The 19,294-nt window shown below is 41.0% G+C and overlaps 1 protein-coding gene across 8 annotated transcripts in view; it reads left to right on the top strand.

The window, feature by feature from the left end:
- Positions 1 to 19,294, top strand: part of SESN1 (sestrin 1) — a 45,658-nt gene that overhangs the window by 22,931 nt on the left and 3,433 nt on the right. For 2 of the 8 annotated variants that reach the window (XM_083608381.1, XM_083608380.1), the window contains exons 2-6: positions 11,500 to 11,565; positions 12,603 to 12,803; positions 14,773 to 14,955; positions 16,084 to 16,323; positions 17,923 to 18,070. In XM_083608381.1, coding sequence (XP_083464507.1) covers positions 11,500 to 11,565; positions 12,603 to 12,803; positions 14,773 to 14,955; positions 16,084 to 16,323; positions 17,923 to 18,070 — 838 coding nt within the window. Of the gene's footprint in view, positions 1 to 6,890; positions 7,456 to 7,516; positions 7,627 to 11,499; positions 11,566 to 12,602; positions 12,804 to 14,772; positions 14,956 to 16,083; positions 16,324 to 17,922; positions 18,071 to 19,294 lie in introns of those variants that run through there. The other 6 variants (XM_083608383.1, XM_083608382.1, XM_083608384.1 and 3 more) reach the window with 5 other exon arrangements.

Raw genomic sequence — 19,294 nt, 5'->3', positions numbered from 1 at the left:
GGATAGTCTCAACTGTATCTAGAGATGTGTGTAGATAGAACTGTCTCCAAGAATATGTTGGGGAGAGTTTGAAAGATAAAGCTTTCTCCTTTGCAAGTGAGTGAGGAAAGGTAGTTCTGGTAAATAGTTACAGGCTAGGTAAATGGCTATTGCTCATTGATCTGCATAAAAGGAATTCTCATCTGTCAGCAGCCACCAGGCATAAAGACTAGAAAGCTAGATAGTACACAAATAATATTCCAGGGTCATGAATGCTGTATATTTATAGACTACAAGATTGGGAAAATGTCTGATATGTGTCTGGCAATACACTTTACATTCTTCAAGTTGCAGATCTTTAGCCCCTTATGTGACTGACTTCCTAATGCGGTTCTTGGAAACAACAAATTTCTCAAACTTTTTGTTCTCTCCTGTAAGCTTTGGCTTGCTTATAAACAAATAGGAAGGATGCAGCAGGGGTGTATGGAGGTATCAAAAATAAATTCTCACAAATGCTATTAAAACTGCTTCAACACTTTGTAACAATGTATGCACGTGATTGGGAGCTCAGCAATGCTATTGGAGACTTTTTCCTGCCAGCTATGAAGCAGGTTACACTCCTGTGCCTTGGTCTTGAATCGTTGGCATTGCCTTTCTTGTCTAGGTACATGTGATGGGGAATGTTTCAGATACTTCTAAACAGTGAAAACGAAAGTGACAGTTCAGACTATGGACTCAGCTATACAGCTACAAATAAAACGTTTTAAATGCCCCTTTACCTTTACCTTTAAATGTGTTCTAAAGTGCAATATACAAATGTGATAATAGATGGCGAAAGTGAGCTATGCCAAATTTAATGTATTTTTCAATTTTTCTAAAAAAAACAACGCATTTTCACAGTGGTTTTTTTAATATGTTTCTAGATGCCACCTATGTATAGTTTGAAGGAGAGAAATTATTGTCAGGCAGCATTATTCAGTTCCAGGTAGTTAATTACTGGCTCTAATCCTCCTAAATGCAATGGTGATTTGATTTAACTGATAAATGCCCCAGGGTCATTGACATAGCTGCAAGTTGGGGGGAAATGCTATTTATGTGTCCAGTGTGCGCTTGAAGTGTTGTGTGAACAGATGGAAATTTGCTGGTCCTTTTGTGTAGTGGAGTGTAGCAGTAGATAGCATGCAGTAACTTGCTGAGAGACAAGTAACCAAAGTTCTGTGAGTGGACTCAAGAGCACACCATCGCATCTGTATTATTGTAGTGTTAGTTCTCAGTTTCAGCACCTTGAGTGAGGCATCCTTGAGTTTCTTATTTTAATCTAGCCTTGCAGTTAGTTCTGTAAAGTTGCTCAGGTCTTCTTCCCCAGCTTGTAAAAGTATTGTGATAATTACACTAACTAGTGCTCTGAGCCCTATAAAACTAAGAGAATGGGGTGTGTGTGTGATGGCCCGATTAGAAAGAATGCTATTATAAGGAAGCACTGTGCATCTCTTTTCCCCGGACTGGAAACCTGTGTGGCTATCCTAGCTGTATCTGCTGGCTTTCAAGGGATGGGAGAATCAAGAGACTCTTCCTTAGGCAATCAAAGATCATTGGGGTGGGGTAGCCGTGGCTAATGAGGATAGAGAACTAAATGCACTCCCTTTATTTGCTTGTTTGGGAGCAATTGCTAATTTCATTTATTTCCCCAATAACCATTCGCTGTTTCCCCTCCCCCTGTAGTGCATGAGTTCTGAGAACATTATGAAAATAACATTGATTTCATTTTGGAAACAAAGAACAGTATCTCTTTTCACTACATATTGTGGGAGGAGAGGACATATTTCAGCATACCAAAGTTTGCGTGGCCTTCTGCATGTTGTTTTTGAATGTGCATTTATGATGGTTGGTCGGATCTACCGGTATTTAAAATCTTATTTAAAAGTTAGTGGGTTTTAGCAGTTTTATTTAAGGTTTTATGCTGATAATGAATAGTATGTATTTTAAGCATGGTTTTTAGCTCTATCCTTGTAAACATGTTTTCTAGAAACTAAACTGGGTGTACTTAAAATAGTTGTCCTGTTAAATATGAATTACTAGAGGTTATATGAGTGGCAAGTCACTTGTGACAAAGGATTCCATGCAGTCTTATTAAAAGGCAATGAGGCAGAGATCCTGGTATAAACTGGGTTGCAGAAAATAAATCTCACATTTAGCATTAAGTAATGACAATACTGCTTTCAAAACAGCTGATGTTCCCAGAATACCTACAGCAGCATTAAACTGGGCGGATGTTTCTTTTTTGGGGGTGTACTTAAGTGTATCTTGGAATTTGTATGTTTAGCAGTACAATGAGATCTCAGTTAATAAGCAAGACTTTAGATGGACAAGCTGATATATTGAACAGAATGAAACAACTTCTGTGCCAAGGTCCAACAGAAAAGAGAGACCTAAAATAAACAGGGAAGCTAAATAGATGAATAGTTCATAGTACAAAAGTTCTTCAAATTAAGGAAAACACGTTTGTTTTTATTTAACAAGTGGAGGCAGCCCTGTACATGAAAACATTTGTTTGTGCCTTATATCTTATAGAGCAGGAAAGCAAATGTTCCTTTTCAGCTTATGAAATGGCAGTCAGTTTTTTACAGTACACAATCAGAGAAGTTGCTTGAGGAGGCTGGCCTTTCTGAGGTGTTGAGAAGCCGAGCCTCGTACCTGTTTATCTGATCTCTGATTGGGTAAAAACTGTTGCTAGGCTCACTTCTTTGTTCCTGGGCAAAATTAGAAAGGGGAGTGTGGCATGTTTCAACTGCTTCTGCTGCTTTGCTCAGTTCTGCCTGCTTCACTTTCTTCTCTTTTGTTCTTTTCCAGAGGTATGATAGATTAGAAATTTACACAACTTTTCTGAGTTTCAGTAGGTTAGTCCTAATGAACATATAGAGGCAAAGAAATCTAGTATTGTTATGTTTTCAAGAAATTAAAACTTAGAATCTTAATGAAGAAAATTTGATTTATTTAATCTGAATTATAAAAAGTCACACTGGCAGCAATTAAAGAATAGTTTCTGGCGCCTGGACAATAAGAGTTGCCAGAGAAGAAAGATGAAGGCTGTTGCTGGTTTTAAACACTGCATGTTGAGTGTTTCCATGACCCAAGATACAGAAATGCCACCATATGGCCACACTTGTGATAATGTTCATAAAGGCAATGCTATTATTTTTATTTCATTCATTTAAACTAAGCAATTCATATACTCCTTAACTACAATCATCTCTAGGTGGTTGCAGAACATAGAATATAGAAAAGGGGCAAATTGGTTAAAACTATAAAACCAGAAAGCCTGCTGGAAGAAAAAAGTATTCAATAAGTGTCAGATGTTCCACATGCAGTTACATAAAATTGGGCGTACAATACTGAATGCACAGCTCCTGAGGCAAGCATCCGAGCCATGGGCGGGGGGGGGGCACACAGTGACTCCCCCAAATACCTCAGTGATCAGGCAGAGATATAAGGGATTAAGTGGTCCTTAAGATATCCTGTAGCAAAGTTGTTAAGGGTCTTGCGAATTACTATGAAACTGGTCCAGTAGCATATAGACAGACAGTGTAAACTTTTGAGCACCAAAGTTACATGCTTAGTCTAGACCCACAGCACTCTAAGTGCAGTATTTTGCACCAGCTAGAGTCTCAAGACCAGGGCTAAGGGTAGCTCCACATTGCAGTAGTCAAGCCTTGAGGTTACCAGTACATGAATCACCATAGTCAGACAATCTCAATCCAAGAACGTCTGTAGTTCAAGCAGCTGAATAGATGTGTCGGCATAAAAAAGTTCTTTAATAACTATTTGAAAGTTAGCAAGGATGCCTGTGCAGTCTCTCATGGAAGAGTATTCCATAGCATGGAAATGGTGATTCTAAGGCTGGATCTAGACACATCAAAGAAGCGTTTCAGGAAAACGTGTTGTAAACTTTGTATGTGAAACCACGTTGGCGAAAAGGGAACTCCACAACCCCATCTGGTGTCAGTGTTATAATGCATATACAAAGCATATAAAACATTTTTTCTTTACAGATCTAGATGAGTCCTAAATGGTTGATAATGTTCTAGTGTTGGTCGGCACTTCGACATGAATAATATCTATGGAAATCATGCTACTATTCAGTGCATTTATACTTTGCCATTTACAAGACCAAACTTGAAATTGTTCAGTAAATAAGCCTTCAGAAGGGGATTCCATACTAGAATCATATAACTACAAATGAAACACTGAAATATTATGTGTTGTTGTTCTTAACTGCAAACATCACTGCTGTATTGTGGATTTATATTTTAGTAGTTCGTTATTAGGAGGGAGTTAAGATTTTCTGTGTGGAAGTTTTCTTTGTTTATACAGTTACAGATAGGTAGCCGTGTTGGTCTGCCATAGTCAAAACAAAATTTTTTTTTTCCTTCCAGTAGCACCTTAAAGACCAACTAAGTTAGTTCTTGGTATGAGCTTTCGTGTGCATGCACACTTCTTCAGATATCTGAAGAAGTGTGCATGCACACGAAAGCTCATACCAAGAACTAACTTAGTTGGTCTTTAAGGTGCTACTGGAAGGAAAAAAATTTTTTTGTTTTGTTTATACAGGCTGTCCTAGGGTATTTGGGAAGTGGGTTCCATGATACTTACCTTATCTTTTTTTTCTTGTTTATCTCTTGCTAGTACAGTGTAAATAATGATATTTAGATGGGGGGAAGGGTTGCTGGATATGCAAGGACTTGATATTTACATATAGTACTTGTTTCAGTCTTAACATTGACAATGGTATTTTGGATGTTAATGTTTGCTTGATGTGATCTAGGAGAACTTCAGAATGAGGGTGGTAGAGGAGATATAATGAAACAAAGTTTTTAGGCTGTATGAGAAACAGTTAAGAGTACCTTGGATCCACCAGGTATGGCTTTGCATATCTGATCTTTCAGCGTCCACCGAAAAAAGGTCACTGGGGAGGTCAGAAGGTCAGAGCATTAGTGCCTATTATCTGTTTGAGTTGAAAGAAACTTATTCTAAATGAAGTTGTGGGTGTAAACCAAGTGTGGGGAACTTTTGGCTCTCCAGATATTGCTGAAGAACAACTCCCATCAGCCCTGGCAAACACAGCCAATGGACAGAGATAATGGGAGTTCTAGTTCAGCAACGTCTTGGAGGTCCAACAGTACCCTATATCTGATGTAAGCAGAGAGCTGTTTTGTAATGCTTAAATGACAATACAGCTTCTCTTTTTGCCTATGTGCACAATCAGATCAGGAAGCTGTAGTGGAAAATGCGGAAGAAAAACCAAGGAGGTGTAGGTTTGGCTTTAGGCAGCCAACCCTTCCTGTGAGTCCTTGCAGGAGCACTCCTGCCTTCAAGGGTGGCCCAGCTGGGGCTTGATTGCCCTGAGTAGGAGCCCTAACTGCCACAGGTGGCGGCCATGGAGATATCCAGCCGCACCTGGTTGAGGCAGGTATAAATAGTGCAGGGCAATGGGGTCAGGAGGGAGAGGATGATGGACCAAACACTGTTGAGGCTTCCCACGGTTGGATCTGGTGTTATATGTGAGTGAAGGTCTGGTGGGGGAATTGTTACTTTGGAAATTGTTCCTTTGGGTTTACTTCTTGGTGGTAGAGTGCTTTGTGTTACTGTGTAAGAAGGTTTAAGGAGGTTTATTATTGAAGGTTTAAGGAGGTTTACTGTTTGAGGGGTTTTGTTTTTGTTACTCGTTAAGGCGTTTTTCCTGTTCTGTTCAAATAAAAATATATTTCCCCTAATATGTTGACTACCAAAGATCCTTTAAAGAACCTGTAGAATTAATTGGCAAAAGAAAAGCCAATACTCATGGCAGGATAGATGCCTTCCCCACCTATTTACAAGATTCTTTATCACTAAACTGTGTTAGGGTAATATGTGAGGCAGTGTCCAACTCCCCTTAGCATCTTTATATTTTTGTTGTTCAAGCAACAGTAGTTCGACTTCCTTTAATTACTGATTTATTTTGGTGTGTCAAATATGCATATCAACAATAAAGATATAGGCAACCCCCCTTTTTTTAAAAATCCACACGTCTTGAGACAATTTTTATGAGAGACAAGTATAATAAAGAGCCCATTATCCTGTCACAGTTGAGAGCAATAACACTTTTTTTTTTGCAAGTTCAGCAGTTTTCCTCCCTGAAGGGAGATATGTATTGTAAACACTGTGAACCAACTGTACACAAATCCCCACACGGAGTTAATGTGCTTTGTACAGAGCAAGTGAATACATGTTGAGTCAACTGAAAGCTTTGGCTTCTGCAACTTTATTTTTCTGTTTCCTTTCAGTTCTTGAAAAATAGTGCAAATTGACACGCGGTCACTGTCACAAGGACTGACAGAACATCTTTTTAACCTTAGTGAGGAGCTTTGGAGCCCCTGTTTGTAGGAATTTGAAGATGAAGATGGTGGAAGTTTGTGGAAAAATGCAGACCAGTTGTTCCCCAGCAACAACTAGCATGTTGCATCATTTTCTGGCGTGACACAATTAGCAAGGAAAGCTGTGGCTGGAACGTGGGCAAAGGACTGGGAACTTTGAAATCAGGGCAGATCGGAGAGGGAGAGGACAATGCTGATGCCTAGCAAATCCCCTGAAGAAGCTAGCATAGCCTAAAGTGAACTGCACCTGTTGAACAGAGCCCTTTTCGTTTTGCAAGCCTTTCCTCCACTGGGAAGGGTCCAGTTTTTGAGAAGACTTGGTTCCCCTTCCCTGTTGTTGTGGCGGTGGTGGTGGTGGTTGTTATTGCCCTCCACCCAGCAGTATCCCTAAGCGCCTATTCCGTGGCAGGGAGGCATGCCAGACAGAGCCAGGCTTCGGAAGCGCTGCCAAGAGCGCTTTCTAAGATCATATGCGAACTTTATTTGGAGAGTGGGAGGGGAGAGGGCTGGTAGCTGGCTCCAGGGCCTGTCGCTGCCTGCAGCTGGGATATTGTGCCTCTCCTTGTCAGCGCTAAAGAAAAACGCGGCGGCTTCTTTATTATTATTTTTCTGCTTAAAGAGGGCGGTTGAGAAGGGAGTCTTGGGAGATCAGGCGCAGATGAGGGTCGGGGTCGCGGTCAGGAGCTCGCGGCCCGAGTCAGGGGGACGGGGCGTAAATCCACGTGCCATTCTCCCCGGAGACCCTCGGCCCTTCGTTTTCGCCCCCCTTTCCAGGCGCTTTTGCCTGCCTGCGAGTCCCTCCGCTTCCCGGTCATTGGCGGGCAGCCGCCAAAGGGGGCGGGCTCTGCTGGGCTTGTTGTTTGTGCTGGGCCTGCCCGCCCACAGGCTGGCTTTTAAGCCTCGGCCTGCCGCCCTTGCTGAGGCGAGGAGGCGGTCGCGCGCTCTGAGCAGCACCAGCAGCTCCTCCTCCCCGTGACCCGAGCTAGTAGGCATGCAGCTGGCCAGCACAGCCAACCGGACCTCGGGCTTCTGCTGCAACCACTGCGGAAGCCAGCAGTGCCGCAAGGTAAAAAAAAAAGAGGGGAAAGGGGGGGGGGCTTGAACCAGCGGGATGCATCGGGAGGAGGGGACTCGCTTCGGGCTCGGAGGTGCTTCAGTCTGCTTGTTGTGAAGTAGCTCGCGCGCCGCTTGTTCGGCTGTCAGTCAACGGGAGTGAGAGCGAGCGAGCGAGCCTGAGGTAGATTCAGCTGTTTACGGAAAGGCTCCCAGCTTCAGGTGTTCTTGCTGGCTTCGTCGGCGTCGCTTGGCATTTCGCCACCCCCACCCCCCACTTGCTTGCTCTTAGGCTGAGTTGCAGAAAAAGCATGTAGGGGAAGAGTAGCACCTTTGGGGGGGTGGGGGGCAGATGCTGGAAGCGTTGCAGCGTTGTGAGGATCTGCTTCTGAATCCCCTGGTTTGCCGTATTGGCGTGTTCTTGAAGGCTCATTTGGTCCTCCTGCTAAGAACCTAACAAAGGATGACTGGCTTGTAAAAGATCCTCTTCTGTGGTTTCAACAGACCTGGGAAAGCAATTCTACACAGGGTCAAGGGCAATTATTTAAGTGCCATTGTTGTCTTTAAAAGTTGCTGGGTGTGCTTCGAAACTTGGTATTGCAGCCCATTTTAATGCTTAAATGTCAGAATTGTTTTGTTTGTATCGTTTATTCATGGATGGCAGTATTTCTCCCTTGAAAGCCTCCTGCAGCTTTATTTTGGAAGGGCTCAGGTGTTTGGAGGACAAAGCTGGTTTTTGCTATGTGCATGTTCTAGAGTAGCACACAAAAGATTGTGATAATAGCTATGGGGTAGCCGACGTGGTGCTTCCCAGTTGATTCTGGATTAAAACTTTCATTATCCCTGATCAATGGTCATGATGGATTAAAACTTTCATTATCCCTGATCAATGGTCATGATGCTTGAGACTGATAGAAGCTGAAGTCCAATAACAAGGTGGGGGGCACAGCACTGTCTACTCCTGCACTTACTTTTCAAGTCCCAAACACAAACTTAATCAACAAATGAAAAACCACTGTAATAGTCTGCAGTCTTTTCAAAACCACCTTCTAGTATAAAGTGTACTGCTCAAGTTCCCTTCTGTGGTTAGAATTTTTGGAGAATGTGGGGGAAACAGTAAAAGTGTTGATGGGGAAATTAAATGTGGAACTTCACATCGAACCACAATATCAGTTTATGAATAACAGTAACTAATGCTAGAATTTTCCAGTCTCCTGCATTCTTACATATCAGAAATATAACTTTGGAGACATCACAAGGATTTTAGTTGTACTTCTCTTAACTAAAAGTAATTATTTATGCATGACTGTAGTTAAGAACGTAAAAACATTATGAAAACGGGAGCTGAAATATTAGCAGTAAATTACAGTACAATTTTGACAGCACACTGATAAGCAATTAAACCTACTTGATTTATGTCTGAACTTAGTTGGAATGTTTAACATTTATATACAGGCACTACAATATTTACTCAGTTTCTAAAAAGTCCTCTGAAGGCATCAAGTGCCAAAATTGTAAATAACTGGCAAATAATTTAAACATCTGAAAGTGATGTAAGTTGTCAGTCATGAATCATAATGTTATTCAGAGGCTAGGCTACAGTGGGAACAGTGTGTGTGGATAACATCTCTGACTAAGCAAAGAGAAGCTCGTTGACTGTCTACCTTACTGCCCTGCAAGCAGCGAGAGAGGCATGCCATTTTTATGCACAAGAGGGACAAAAAGAATAGTATGCCTCCGAGTCTAGATAGCTCTCTTGGAGACAGTACCATTATTGTCTCAAGCTGAAATGAAAACATGAATTTTCAGTGTGTATCAGTTTGTGTAGAGATGTCAAATACTTTAATGCAATGACTGCAATGCAATGCCTGTCATTGCATGAAAGTATAACTGGTAGCTGACATTAACAGTGAGTTATTGTCTTCAAGTGACATTTGAGCAAGGCATGGAAGTTTTAACTTGCTCTCACATAACTAAAGAGGTACAATACTGTGGTTTTTTAAAACACACATTATTTCTGTACTGAAAAGTGAGAACAAGAGCATTGGAAATATCTACCCATGGTTGGAACCATGGGCGGCTCCAACACCAAACTAGTTCAGTTTCAGTTTAACATAAGAAGAGCCTGCTAGATCAGGCCCATCTAGTTCAGCATCATGTTCTCACAGCAGCCAACCAGATGCCTGTGGGAGATCCACAGGCAGGACCGTAGGACCAAAGTGCATGTGCCTCCTGTGGTTTCCAGCAACTGGTATTCAGAAACATACTGCATCTGACCATGTGGGCCGAGTGTAGCCATCATGGCTAGTAGTCATTGACAGCTCTTTCCTGAAGGAATTGTCTAATCCTCTTCTAAAGCTATTGAAGTTGATGGCCATTGCTTCCTCCTGTGGGAGCAAATTCCATAGTTTATGCATTGCGTGAAGTACTTTCTTTTATCTATACTGAATACTGAAGCATTCAGCTTCACTGGCTGTCCACAACTTCTAGCATTATGAGAAATTGCTAAAGCAGTTAACATGCTTAGTGTTGGCTCCTTTTGGAAGAAGGATGGAGTAAACATGTTTTTTTTTTGTGTGTGTGTGTCTGGAAGAACTTCCTGACAGTAAGAGCTGTTTGATTGAGAGTGGAATGGATTCCCTCAGAAGGTTGTGGACTCTCCTTCCTTGGAGGTTTTTGAGCAGAAGGTTGGATGGCCAACTGTCAGGGATTTTTAAGCTATGATTCCTGAATTGCAGGGGGTTACACTAGATGGCCCTTGGGGGTCCCTTCCAACGCTACGGTTCTCTGATTCTAAGCCAGTAAGCAATATAATAATCAAATATAGTGTAAAGGAATCTTAGAAATACAAAAGAAATCAAATCTACATACCAAATAGAACTTAACTGTGTCTCAAAAAACTATGCAGACTAAAAAATACAATACAAAATATTAATAGTCAGGTACAAATATTTTTAAATGTTACCCTGAGCTGTAAAAAATGGTGCCCAACTGCTCATCGGACCAACTGCTACAAACAAAAAGAGCAAGGAAGCAGGGGAAGAGAAAGAAAATGGGGGAGGGCAGGAGAACAAAAGAAAAGACAAGATGAGGGGAGTTTCATCATCATCATCAATTTGGACGCAGCTGGTTTCAGTCTTCCCCTTCTGATGTCAGCCTAAGGATAGTGCTTCTCCCTGTTCCCAAACTGCTCAGCATCTCCCAGAAGCAGGGGTTGAGCAGCACTCTTTGAATAAGTCTGTGGGCCTGGTGTTTCAGATAGGCCACAGCAGGTTTCAGTTTCCCCCCTTCTATGTAGTCACACCACGCAACGATTGGCCCTGATATAGGTATGCAGATGGCTTTTTCTAATCACATTAATTGTAAAGGTATATGGCAAGTCCACTCACTAATTTTGTAATGCATGTTGTAGCCCTTGCCAAAGGTTCTTGCCAAATATTTTCCCACTGTCTGCTGACTTGTAGGATTCTAGTTGTGCACTGGAGTCTGTTGATTCTTTTAGTGAAAGTATTGTGGTAGATGTGTTTCAGATTGACATGAAATTTCAATCTGAGAAATCATTGCTTGTTCTTTGTCATTTTTAAACAGTGAACTTAAAAACACAGTTGCATATATTTTTGTGGTTAATGCATGTAACTCCCACACTCATGCAAAAACCTTCGATAAGATTACAGCTGTGTTGCTTCCTGAAAGATACTGACAGATTTCACATTCTGGTTTGCGGATGTGCAGAGAGGTACTTCAAAAGCCTTTAGTATCATTGACATTAGTCAACTGGCAGCTGTGTGCTGAACTCCTTGTTCTGAACACTTTGCCAAGTGCTTTATGCAAAACTAGGTTTGCAGTGAACCAGGTCTCATTGTTTTTAATGGCATCAGTATGGTATACTGTAAACAAGTGTGGCTTGCTATGAAGCAAAGATAGAAAATTTCCACAGACAGCACTTCTGCAACAAGGACAGTTCTGTTGGTTTCAGTGATGAATGCTTTCTTTCCCCTGAAACCACAGCTGAAATGTTTATAGCTAAAAGTTCAGATAGTGCAATTTTCTTTTCTAGGAACTTGGAATTAGGATCCCTAGACCACTGGGACAAGGACCAAGCAGATTCATCCCAGAGATGGAGGTGTGTGGTGATTTACGTTTTGCAAGTACACAGAGAACTTGTTACATTTTTTGGTGGTGGTGAATCTAGTATTGGCTGAGGAACAGCTGCAAAGTATTATTCACATGTCCACAGTAAATCATCAGGAGTTTGGCAAGAATTCTGCTGAATTAGAAAACAGTAATGTCCATGTGGAATTTTGATATTTAATGGCACACTCATACTAGCTTGTCTTAATAAACCCAGTGTTGTTTGGATACTAGGTAAGGATTAGCTCGCCCTTTAATTGTAATGGACATGTATATTTGTTTAAATCTAATTAACCAGCATGTTTTTTAGTGCATAGTGTAAGTGTATGAGAGAAGGTGAACAAGTGATCTTCCTGGGCTACTTCACACGCTGGCTGGATATAAAACTTGGGTGGTAATAAGAGGCTTTATCAATGTGGCTTTGGTTAACATTATGCCAAGCTTAGTAGTCATAAACGTGTTTCCCACAACAGCTAACTATTTAAATAGCTCAGCATTTTGGGGTACTACTGTTGCCTCCTTATACGCTAGCATACTGCCCTTCAATAAATATATGTTCCCTGTCCACTTATCTCTGTTAAAATTTGATATAAAGCCTGAGGTTACAGGGAACCAGGCAGAGGGCTTTCTCAGTAGTGGTGCCCACCCTGTGGAACACCCTCCCATCAGATGCCAAGGAAATAAACAGCTATCAGACATCTGAAGGCAGCCACGCATCAGGAAATTTTAAATGTCTGATGATTTACAATTTTTAATATATGGTGTAAGCTGCCCAGAGTGGCTTAGGAAACCCAGCCAGATGGGTGGAGTATAAATAATAAACATATTATTACATGTTATTGATCCAGCACACGATTTGATATACTTGGGGATTCACTAAAGTCCTTCAGCTATGAGAAGCATCTCATTTGGTATATTAAGATTTAAGGACTGATTTGGAGCTAGTAAATATTAACAAATATTCATATGGGCTGCTTTGTCTTTATTTCTTACAATGTTTTGCTACTATTCTTTTTCTAATTCAAACAGATTATCCAAGTGAGCGCTGAAGATACCCACATGCATGCTTTGTTTGCAGAGTCCTTCACCACTTTAGGGCATTTGGACAACATTGCCTTGGTGATGGTTTTCCACCCACAGTACCTGGAGAGCTTTTTAAAAACTCAGCATTATCTGTTGCAGATGGATGGCCCACTGCCTCTTCACTATCGACACTACATTGGTATCATGGTAGGTTAAACTATGAAACAGAAAGCAATGGCAGTATTTTGTACATCTTTTAAAGTTTCTATATCAGATATGGCTGTACTTAAGAGAAACTTAGTATCTTTGCAATCTCTTTGGCACTAAACTAAAAAACATGTATGCTCACCCATGCATTTTATTCTTGTGTGTATTTTAATAATTTAGTTTTTGTTTCTTTAAAATGCTTAAGTGACTGTACAGTCAGAAAATTCTAAATTGAATGAAGGGTGTGTGTGTATAAAATATAAATGAAGTTTGTTAATTTTGTGGGAATTCTGTATTCATACTGTGGCTAACCTGTAGCCCTTTGGTAATATTGAGCTCCAATTCCCATCACCTCCAGCCAGCATGACCAATGGATGGTAATGATGTGATTTCAAGTTGAACAATATCAGGGGCCCACCAATTAGGCATCTCTTGTGCACGTTTGTTGTGTATATTAGTCAGAAAGTATTGGAACAAATGTGTTTAATTTTTGCAATCTGGAACACTTATTTCTAATTTTTCTACTTATTTCTACATTATAATTTTTCAGTGGCTAGAATGGCTAGAATAGCAGAGGAATTATTTAAGGTATTCTAGCTAGTAGGAACAGCGGAACAGGGCAGCTGCACTCACCTGACCTCCTGTTACCCATGCCACTGCTGCTTACTGAGAGCCACAGGAGGAGTGACAAAGGCATGGTGCAAACACACGGATGGGAACACTGGATTGGCTCTACAAGTGCATTTGTACCTTGCTGCTGCCTCTCCCCTCCACCTCCTGGTGACCACCAGCAGCAAGGGTGACAGGAAGGTGAGGTGAGTGGCCTCATCCTGTCAGCTTCTTCTTATTCTGGCAGTTCTGTTTGCCCTGAACAAATCTGACTGCAGCAGTGGGGAAAAGGTTTCACTGGTCTAAATCTCCTCTCCAAGCTGCTATTAGTTCTTCCTAGAAAGTAATTGTATTATTTATAGGTTCCCCCCTCCAAAAAAACCAAACGACTGAAATGTGCATAATTCAGGGCAAACAATAGGGAAGTTTTTTTTTTGGGGGGGGGGGAAGGTTTAGATTAGTGAAATAATGTAGGAGAGGAAAAGGTTTAAACAACTTCTTTCCAAGCACTGTTGCTGCAATAAAATTTTGCCTCATGGCTGCTTTTAAGCAAAATCTAAAATGGCAAGAGACCCAGTCACGCATCTTTTAATACTTTGTAGTTGGCTCATTTGTGACCAAATAATTTAAGACTGTCTGTTGAGGTTCTAGTATTATTGCTGCAGCTTTCCAGGAAATCTGTCAAACAAAGAGAATGACAGTTGTGGGAGGAAACATCTAATGATGGCTGTTGTTAAAACAGTGTTCAAGCTGTTTTCTGTAGCCTTCATGTATAAAAGGGATTGGAGGAACTAGACTAAAATAGCTGAAACAAAGTATCTCTGATATATTTAATTTAAAATTATGGGCTGCAATCTTACATAATTTTACCTGGAACAAAGTGGCCCTTTTTTGCAAGGACGTCTTGTGTAAAAGAATTTGCCCTTCCTCTTATACCCCCTCCCCCCCCCGCATGCCCCCTAAATCTGTTCTGGGGGCATCCTCCAATCCTCTGGAGCAAATTGGGAGGGGGTTGCAAGGAGATAAGGGAGAAGTTCTGTTGCTTATTTGTGTGGAAAGAACAATTACATTGGATGCAACCAGTCAGTGGGACTTGATTCTGAGTACACTGGCTTATAAAGTGAATACATTTGTGTATGGTAAAGAAATAAAAGTTGCTGTTGTACTGCTTTTGCAAAGCACATACAGAAATAAACCACTAAGCAAACAAAATACATAAACATTACTACACAGGCAGTTTTTATCCCCCTCCCCATTCTTGAGCATAGCTATACTCTGTAATTATCCATATTGATAGGCAAGGAACTCCCCTGCAGGGAATCTCTCAGTTTGATAGTCCTTGTGCTTGTTTTTCCTCCAGGCTGCAGCTAGGCACCAGTGCTCCTACTTGGTTAATGTCCATGTCAATTGCTTTCTTCATGTTGGGGGAGACCCTAAGTGGCTGAATGGTCTAGAGAATGCACCTCAAAAACTGCAGAATTTGGGTGAATTGAATAAAATCTTGGCACACAGACCATGGCTCATTACCAAAGAACATATTGAAGTGAGTATTTTACTTACCTACTTATTTATTCATTTACATATAAATACTATATATGTAAGCTCCCTTAATATTTTTATTTATTTTTTGATTTAGAGCTTTTGAAGCGTCTGTAGTATTTTAATCCATACCTTTTTAAATATTTGCTACCATGTGCTGTGTCATAAGATGCTAAAACATTCAAATCATCTTAATAGAAACACAAGTGCTAAGTGTCTGTGCTGAACAACATTCTTACTTGGAAATTCTATTTACTACTGGGATACCAGCTGGTTTTTTTTTGGGGGGGGGCATGGCATAGTACTAGATACTTGCCAAGTCTTGATATATAGCTCTCAGATGGATGGGCACCATCCTTAAACTATGATTCATGTTGTTGGCATATAGCACCTGATGCTGAAGGATCATTTAGGGACATGGTAGCAGTGGCGTAGCGTGGGTTGTCAGCACCCGGGGCAAGGCAAGTAATTTGCGCCCCCTAACCCGTGGATTTGCGCCCCCTAACCCGTGGATTTGCCCTAACCCCCAGATGTTGCGCCCGGTGCGGCCGGCCCCCCCTGCACCCTCCACGCTACGCCACTGCATGGTAGGTCCAAGTGCTTTCTTTTCTTTCTTTCTCTCTCTCTTTCTTTCTTTCTCCTTTTTGAACCCTGAGATTAACCATCTAATGTTGATTTCCATTTGTCAAAACAAAACAAAACTGAATTATTATTTTTAACTAGCTCTCATTATACTAGACAGTATCATTTTAGTGTATCAGTGACTAATTTGTCCCTGAACATCTGACCTTAGATACTTAAAAAAGTAATTAGAAATTAGTGTTTAGGATTATTTGGTCTCCCATAGCTTAGCTAGCATACATTTTTGTTTCAAAATTATCTAAACTACCTTCAACTTTGATAATAGAGCAATATCACGTATAAAGTTGCAGAGCTATAAAGTATTCACCTAGTTGAAAATCTTGTTCATGGGTTTAGTATGGATCCCTGCATTTAGTAGGATCTTTCTGATATAAAAGCATGAGTGTGTGTCATGCTAGAAACATCTGTGGCCTTATTGTATAATCAGATTTGTGAGGTAGCTACAAGCAAAGTTTCTAAGAGAACTTATAAATCTTTTTTCCTCCTGAAGCAACTTCTAAAGACTGAAGAACATAGCTGGTCCCTGGCAGAACTGATCCATGCTGTAGTTCTCCTTACACATTATCATTCGCTTGCGTCCTTCACATTTGGCTGTGGAATCAACCCAGAAATTCACTGTGATGGTGGTCACACGTTCAGGCCACCTTCTGTCAGTGGCTACTGCATTTGTGATATCGCAAATGGAAATCATGGTGTGTATGAGACGCAGGGCCCAGCTGCAAATATTGCTGTAAGTATTTCACATATATTAAGTAAGTTACATACATGAACATTTTTTTCCAGCATTTCCACTGGTGGTGAAGTATATATACATGAAAGTATATGAAAAATCCCAGTAGCACTTTTTTATTCATTGGGGGTGGGGGCACAAATCAGTGACTTTTCAAAGCAGCAAATGTATTTGTACTTGTATGAACGTAGAAACTGTATTTGTATTTTCTGAAGCAAACACATCAGGGAAGCCCAGTTAGACCAAGGTCCCTAAATGTGGATAACATACAGCAGGCATAGGCAAACTTGGCCCTCCAGATGTTTTGGGACTATGACTCACATCACCCCTAGCTAACAGGACCAGTGGTCAGGGATGATGGGAGTTGTAGTCCCAAAACATCTGGAGGGCCGAGTTTGCCTGTGCCTGACGTACACACTTGATATGGAAAATACAAGTGTCAGTTCAAGAAATTTATTTGCCGTGAGAGGTGTGGAGCTGATCTGAGTTCCCCAAAATTGAACTGAAATTGTTCAAGTCCTCTCTAATTTAATATGATGGTTTAGTTCAGGGGTCGGCAGCCTAAGGCCCATGGGCCACAAGCAGCCGACAGGGGTTGTTTAACCAGCCCACAAGCCGCCTGCTCGGCGAGTCCCCATGGGCTGTGCTAAACCAGTGTGGGGACTCACTTCCGCAGTGCCGAAAATTGTGGGCGTGATCTGGCCCACGGAGGGATCTCCACTGGAGTGAACTGGCCCAAGGCAAAGTAAACCTTGCCGACCCCTGGTTTAGCTGGTCTAGTGACTTTTGCCATTGTCAAAAACAATGTGTCACTGAGAATTATCAAAAGGTTCCTAAGGTGAGAGACAGGCTTACCATGAAGCAGATTCCAACTCCCAAGAATGCACATACACTTTGTATGTATGTGTATTATTATTATTATTATTAACAACAACACAATGTGACAAGCAGTCCTAATGAATTTCAGTTATAAAAAACACATCACATTTCACAAGTGAGATGTTTAATCAGTAATGTTGCTATCTTTTGCGGGTGGGGGGTGAAGTACTAGCGGGAATAGAGCATTTGTTTTAATTATTCCTAACATCTTTTACATCAAACTACAGCCTGAGAACAAGGTGATAGACAGAAATTGGATGTTATGTCACTTATGTTGGATGTTATATCAACTAAATTTTCTTGTAGGTATGTGATGCCAATTTTAAATGTAGCTGTTGTGTTTTTTGTTAATAGCATTTTAAGAATGTGCAACCTTTTTTTGAAATAGGCATTTTTAAAGAACTTTAGATCTTTGGACAGCATTTTGCACAAGCTGCAGCTTTTGGACAAAACTTAATAGGATGTACTTCAGTCTAATATGCATCAAACACTGTAGCCAGGTATCCCTGTCCAGAAACAGCTATAACTGTTAATTCTGCATTACATCATTGCATAATAAAGGCAAATAGAATATCCACGAAACTGAGGGCACCATTGAATTTAAGGTAGTAAGCAGGGAGGCATAGAACTGGAACATGGTATAATGCTTATACTTACCTGTGACTGTATACTCTCAGTACACTATCCCAATGCATTAGAATATTGGTTTGTTTTTTTAAGACCACCGAGCCTTTCTGTGAAGTAGAAGCACTTATGGAAAAACTGAAGCAACTACAGGAATGCAGAGATGATGTTAAAGCCAGTCAAGAAGAAAAGGCCACTCGTTTTGAGAAGGAAAAGAGAGAAAGCATGTTGGTGTGTTGCTCAGGTGGGAACATAGTTAAAGTCAACATATCTTTAAAAACCATCTTGGCTTGTGGCACATGTCTTAGTGTTGCCTATCAAGTTAAATAGCAAAATGCTTTTGTCAATTCCAGATCACAGCAAGTTTCCACTGTCATGAATAGATAATGAAACACCACATTAAAACACTGATCTCCTTTATAACCCAAAATCTTAATTACAAGTTAATCAGTTCATCTGGGTAGTTGCCCAAGACAAACCTACGCATGTAGGGAGCTATGTTGCCAAGGGATGTGTGTTGGGATGCCCCACCCAGTGTGTCTACTGCTTAATTAAGGTGACCCTTTCCCACTGGCTGTCAGCTAACACTAGCAGCAGAAGAGAGCCCTGGCCTTCCCTACTTGGAACAGCCACCTAGAGTCGTTTATTTCATTCGTTAGGCACCTACACAAGAAAGTCCAGGTATATTAAAATGAAAACACAAACCCAGCAACAAGCAGATCTGCAGTCTGCTTGCACCTAACACTGTTGCTGTGCACTTTATTTTGGAGCATAATGGGGTGTGGGAGTATGGACTTTGTTTCCATCAACACTGTTGATTGTACCAAGACCACAGCTAATCTTATGTACCTGACCATGCTTGTTACTTCTGTGAGTCTGGAGTTTATGGCCTCCCAATGGGGAGTGAGTCTGTATCTGGAGTGTTGCCATACCAACACAGAGAAAGCATTAAATATTAGGAACTGTTTGCCATTAACATGTATACATGATTAGGTGGAAATACGCAGGCAAAATAGTGCTTGAAACTAAAGATGTCCTCCTTTTGCTATACTTTGGTTTTACTCCCATCTTAAATTCTGTTTATATCCTCCTTTCCACTGCCATATAAACCTAGAAGCAGGATGTTGCTAGTTGCTGACATGGTTTTCTGTAGCATTCATTTTTTATTTTATCTTAGAAAGTTTAGTATTGTTGTCAGTGCAGTGTCATGTCAAGAGCACATGGATGCAAGGACATACCCAATGAAAAACTAGTGTAGTGTTGGGCTGCATGTTATCCCAAAGTTTGGCTGAAATCCTAAAAATACTGGCTTTCAGCTTAAAGCAACAATGTGTTTCAATCCCATCTGACCATACTGACGAGCTTGAAATATACAGCCTGAAATGCTAAGACCAGAAACAAGAAGACTTGTTACTAATTTCTGGCCCTGTATTTTTTTTCTGTTCATCAAGTCAGACGTTTCTTCTCA

Source organism: Podarcis filfolensis (assembly GCF_964270895.1).
Source record: "Podarcis filfolensis genome assembly, chromosome: 3".
Taxonomy (NCBI): Eukaryota; Metazoa; Chordata; class Lepidosauria; order Squamata; family Lacertidae; genus Podarcis; species Podarcis filfolensis.
The sequence above is the reverse complement of the archived record's forward strand: the minus strand, read 5'-3'. Positions and strand labels throughout refer to the sequence as shown.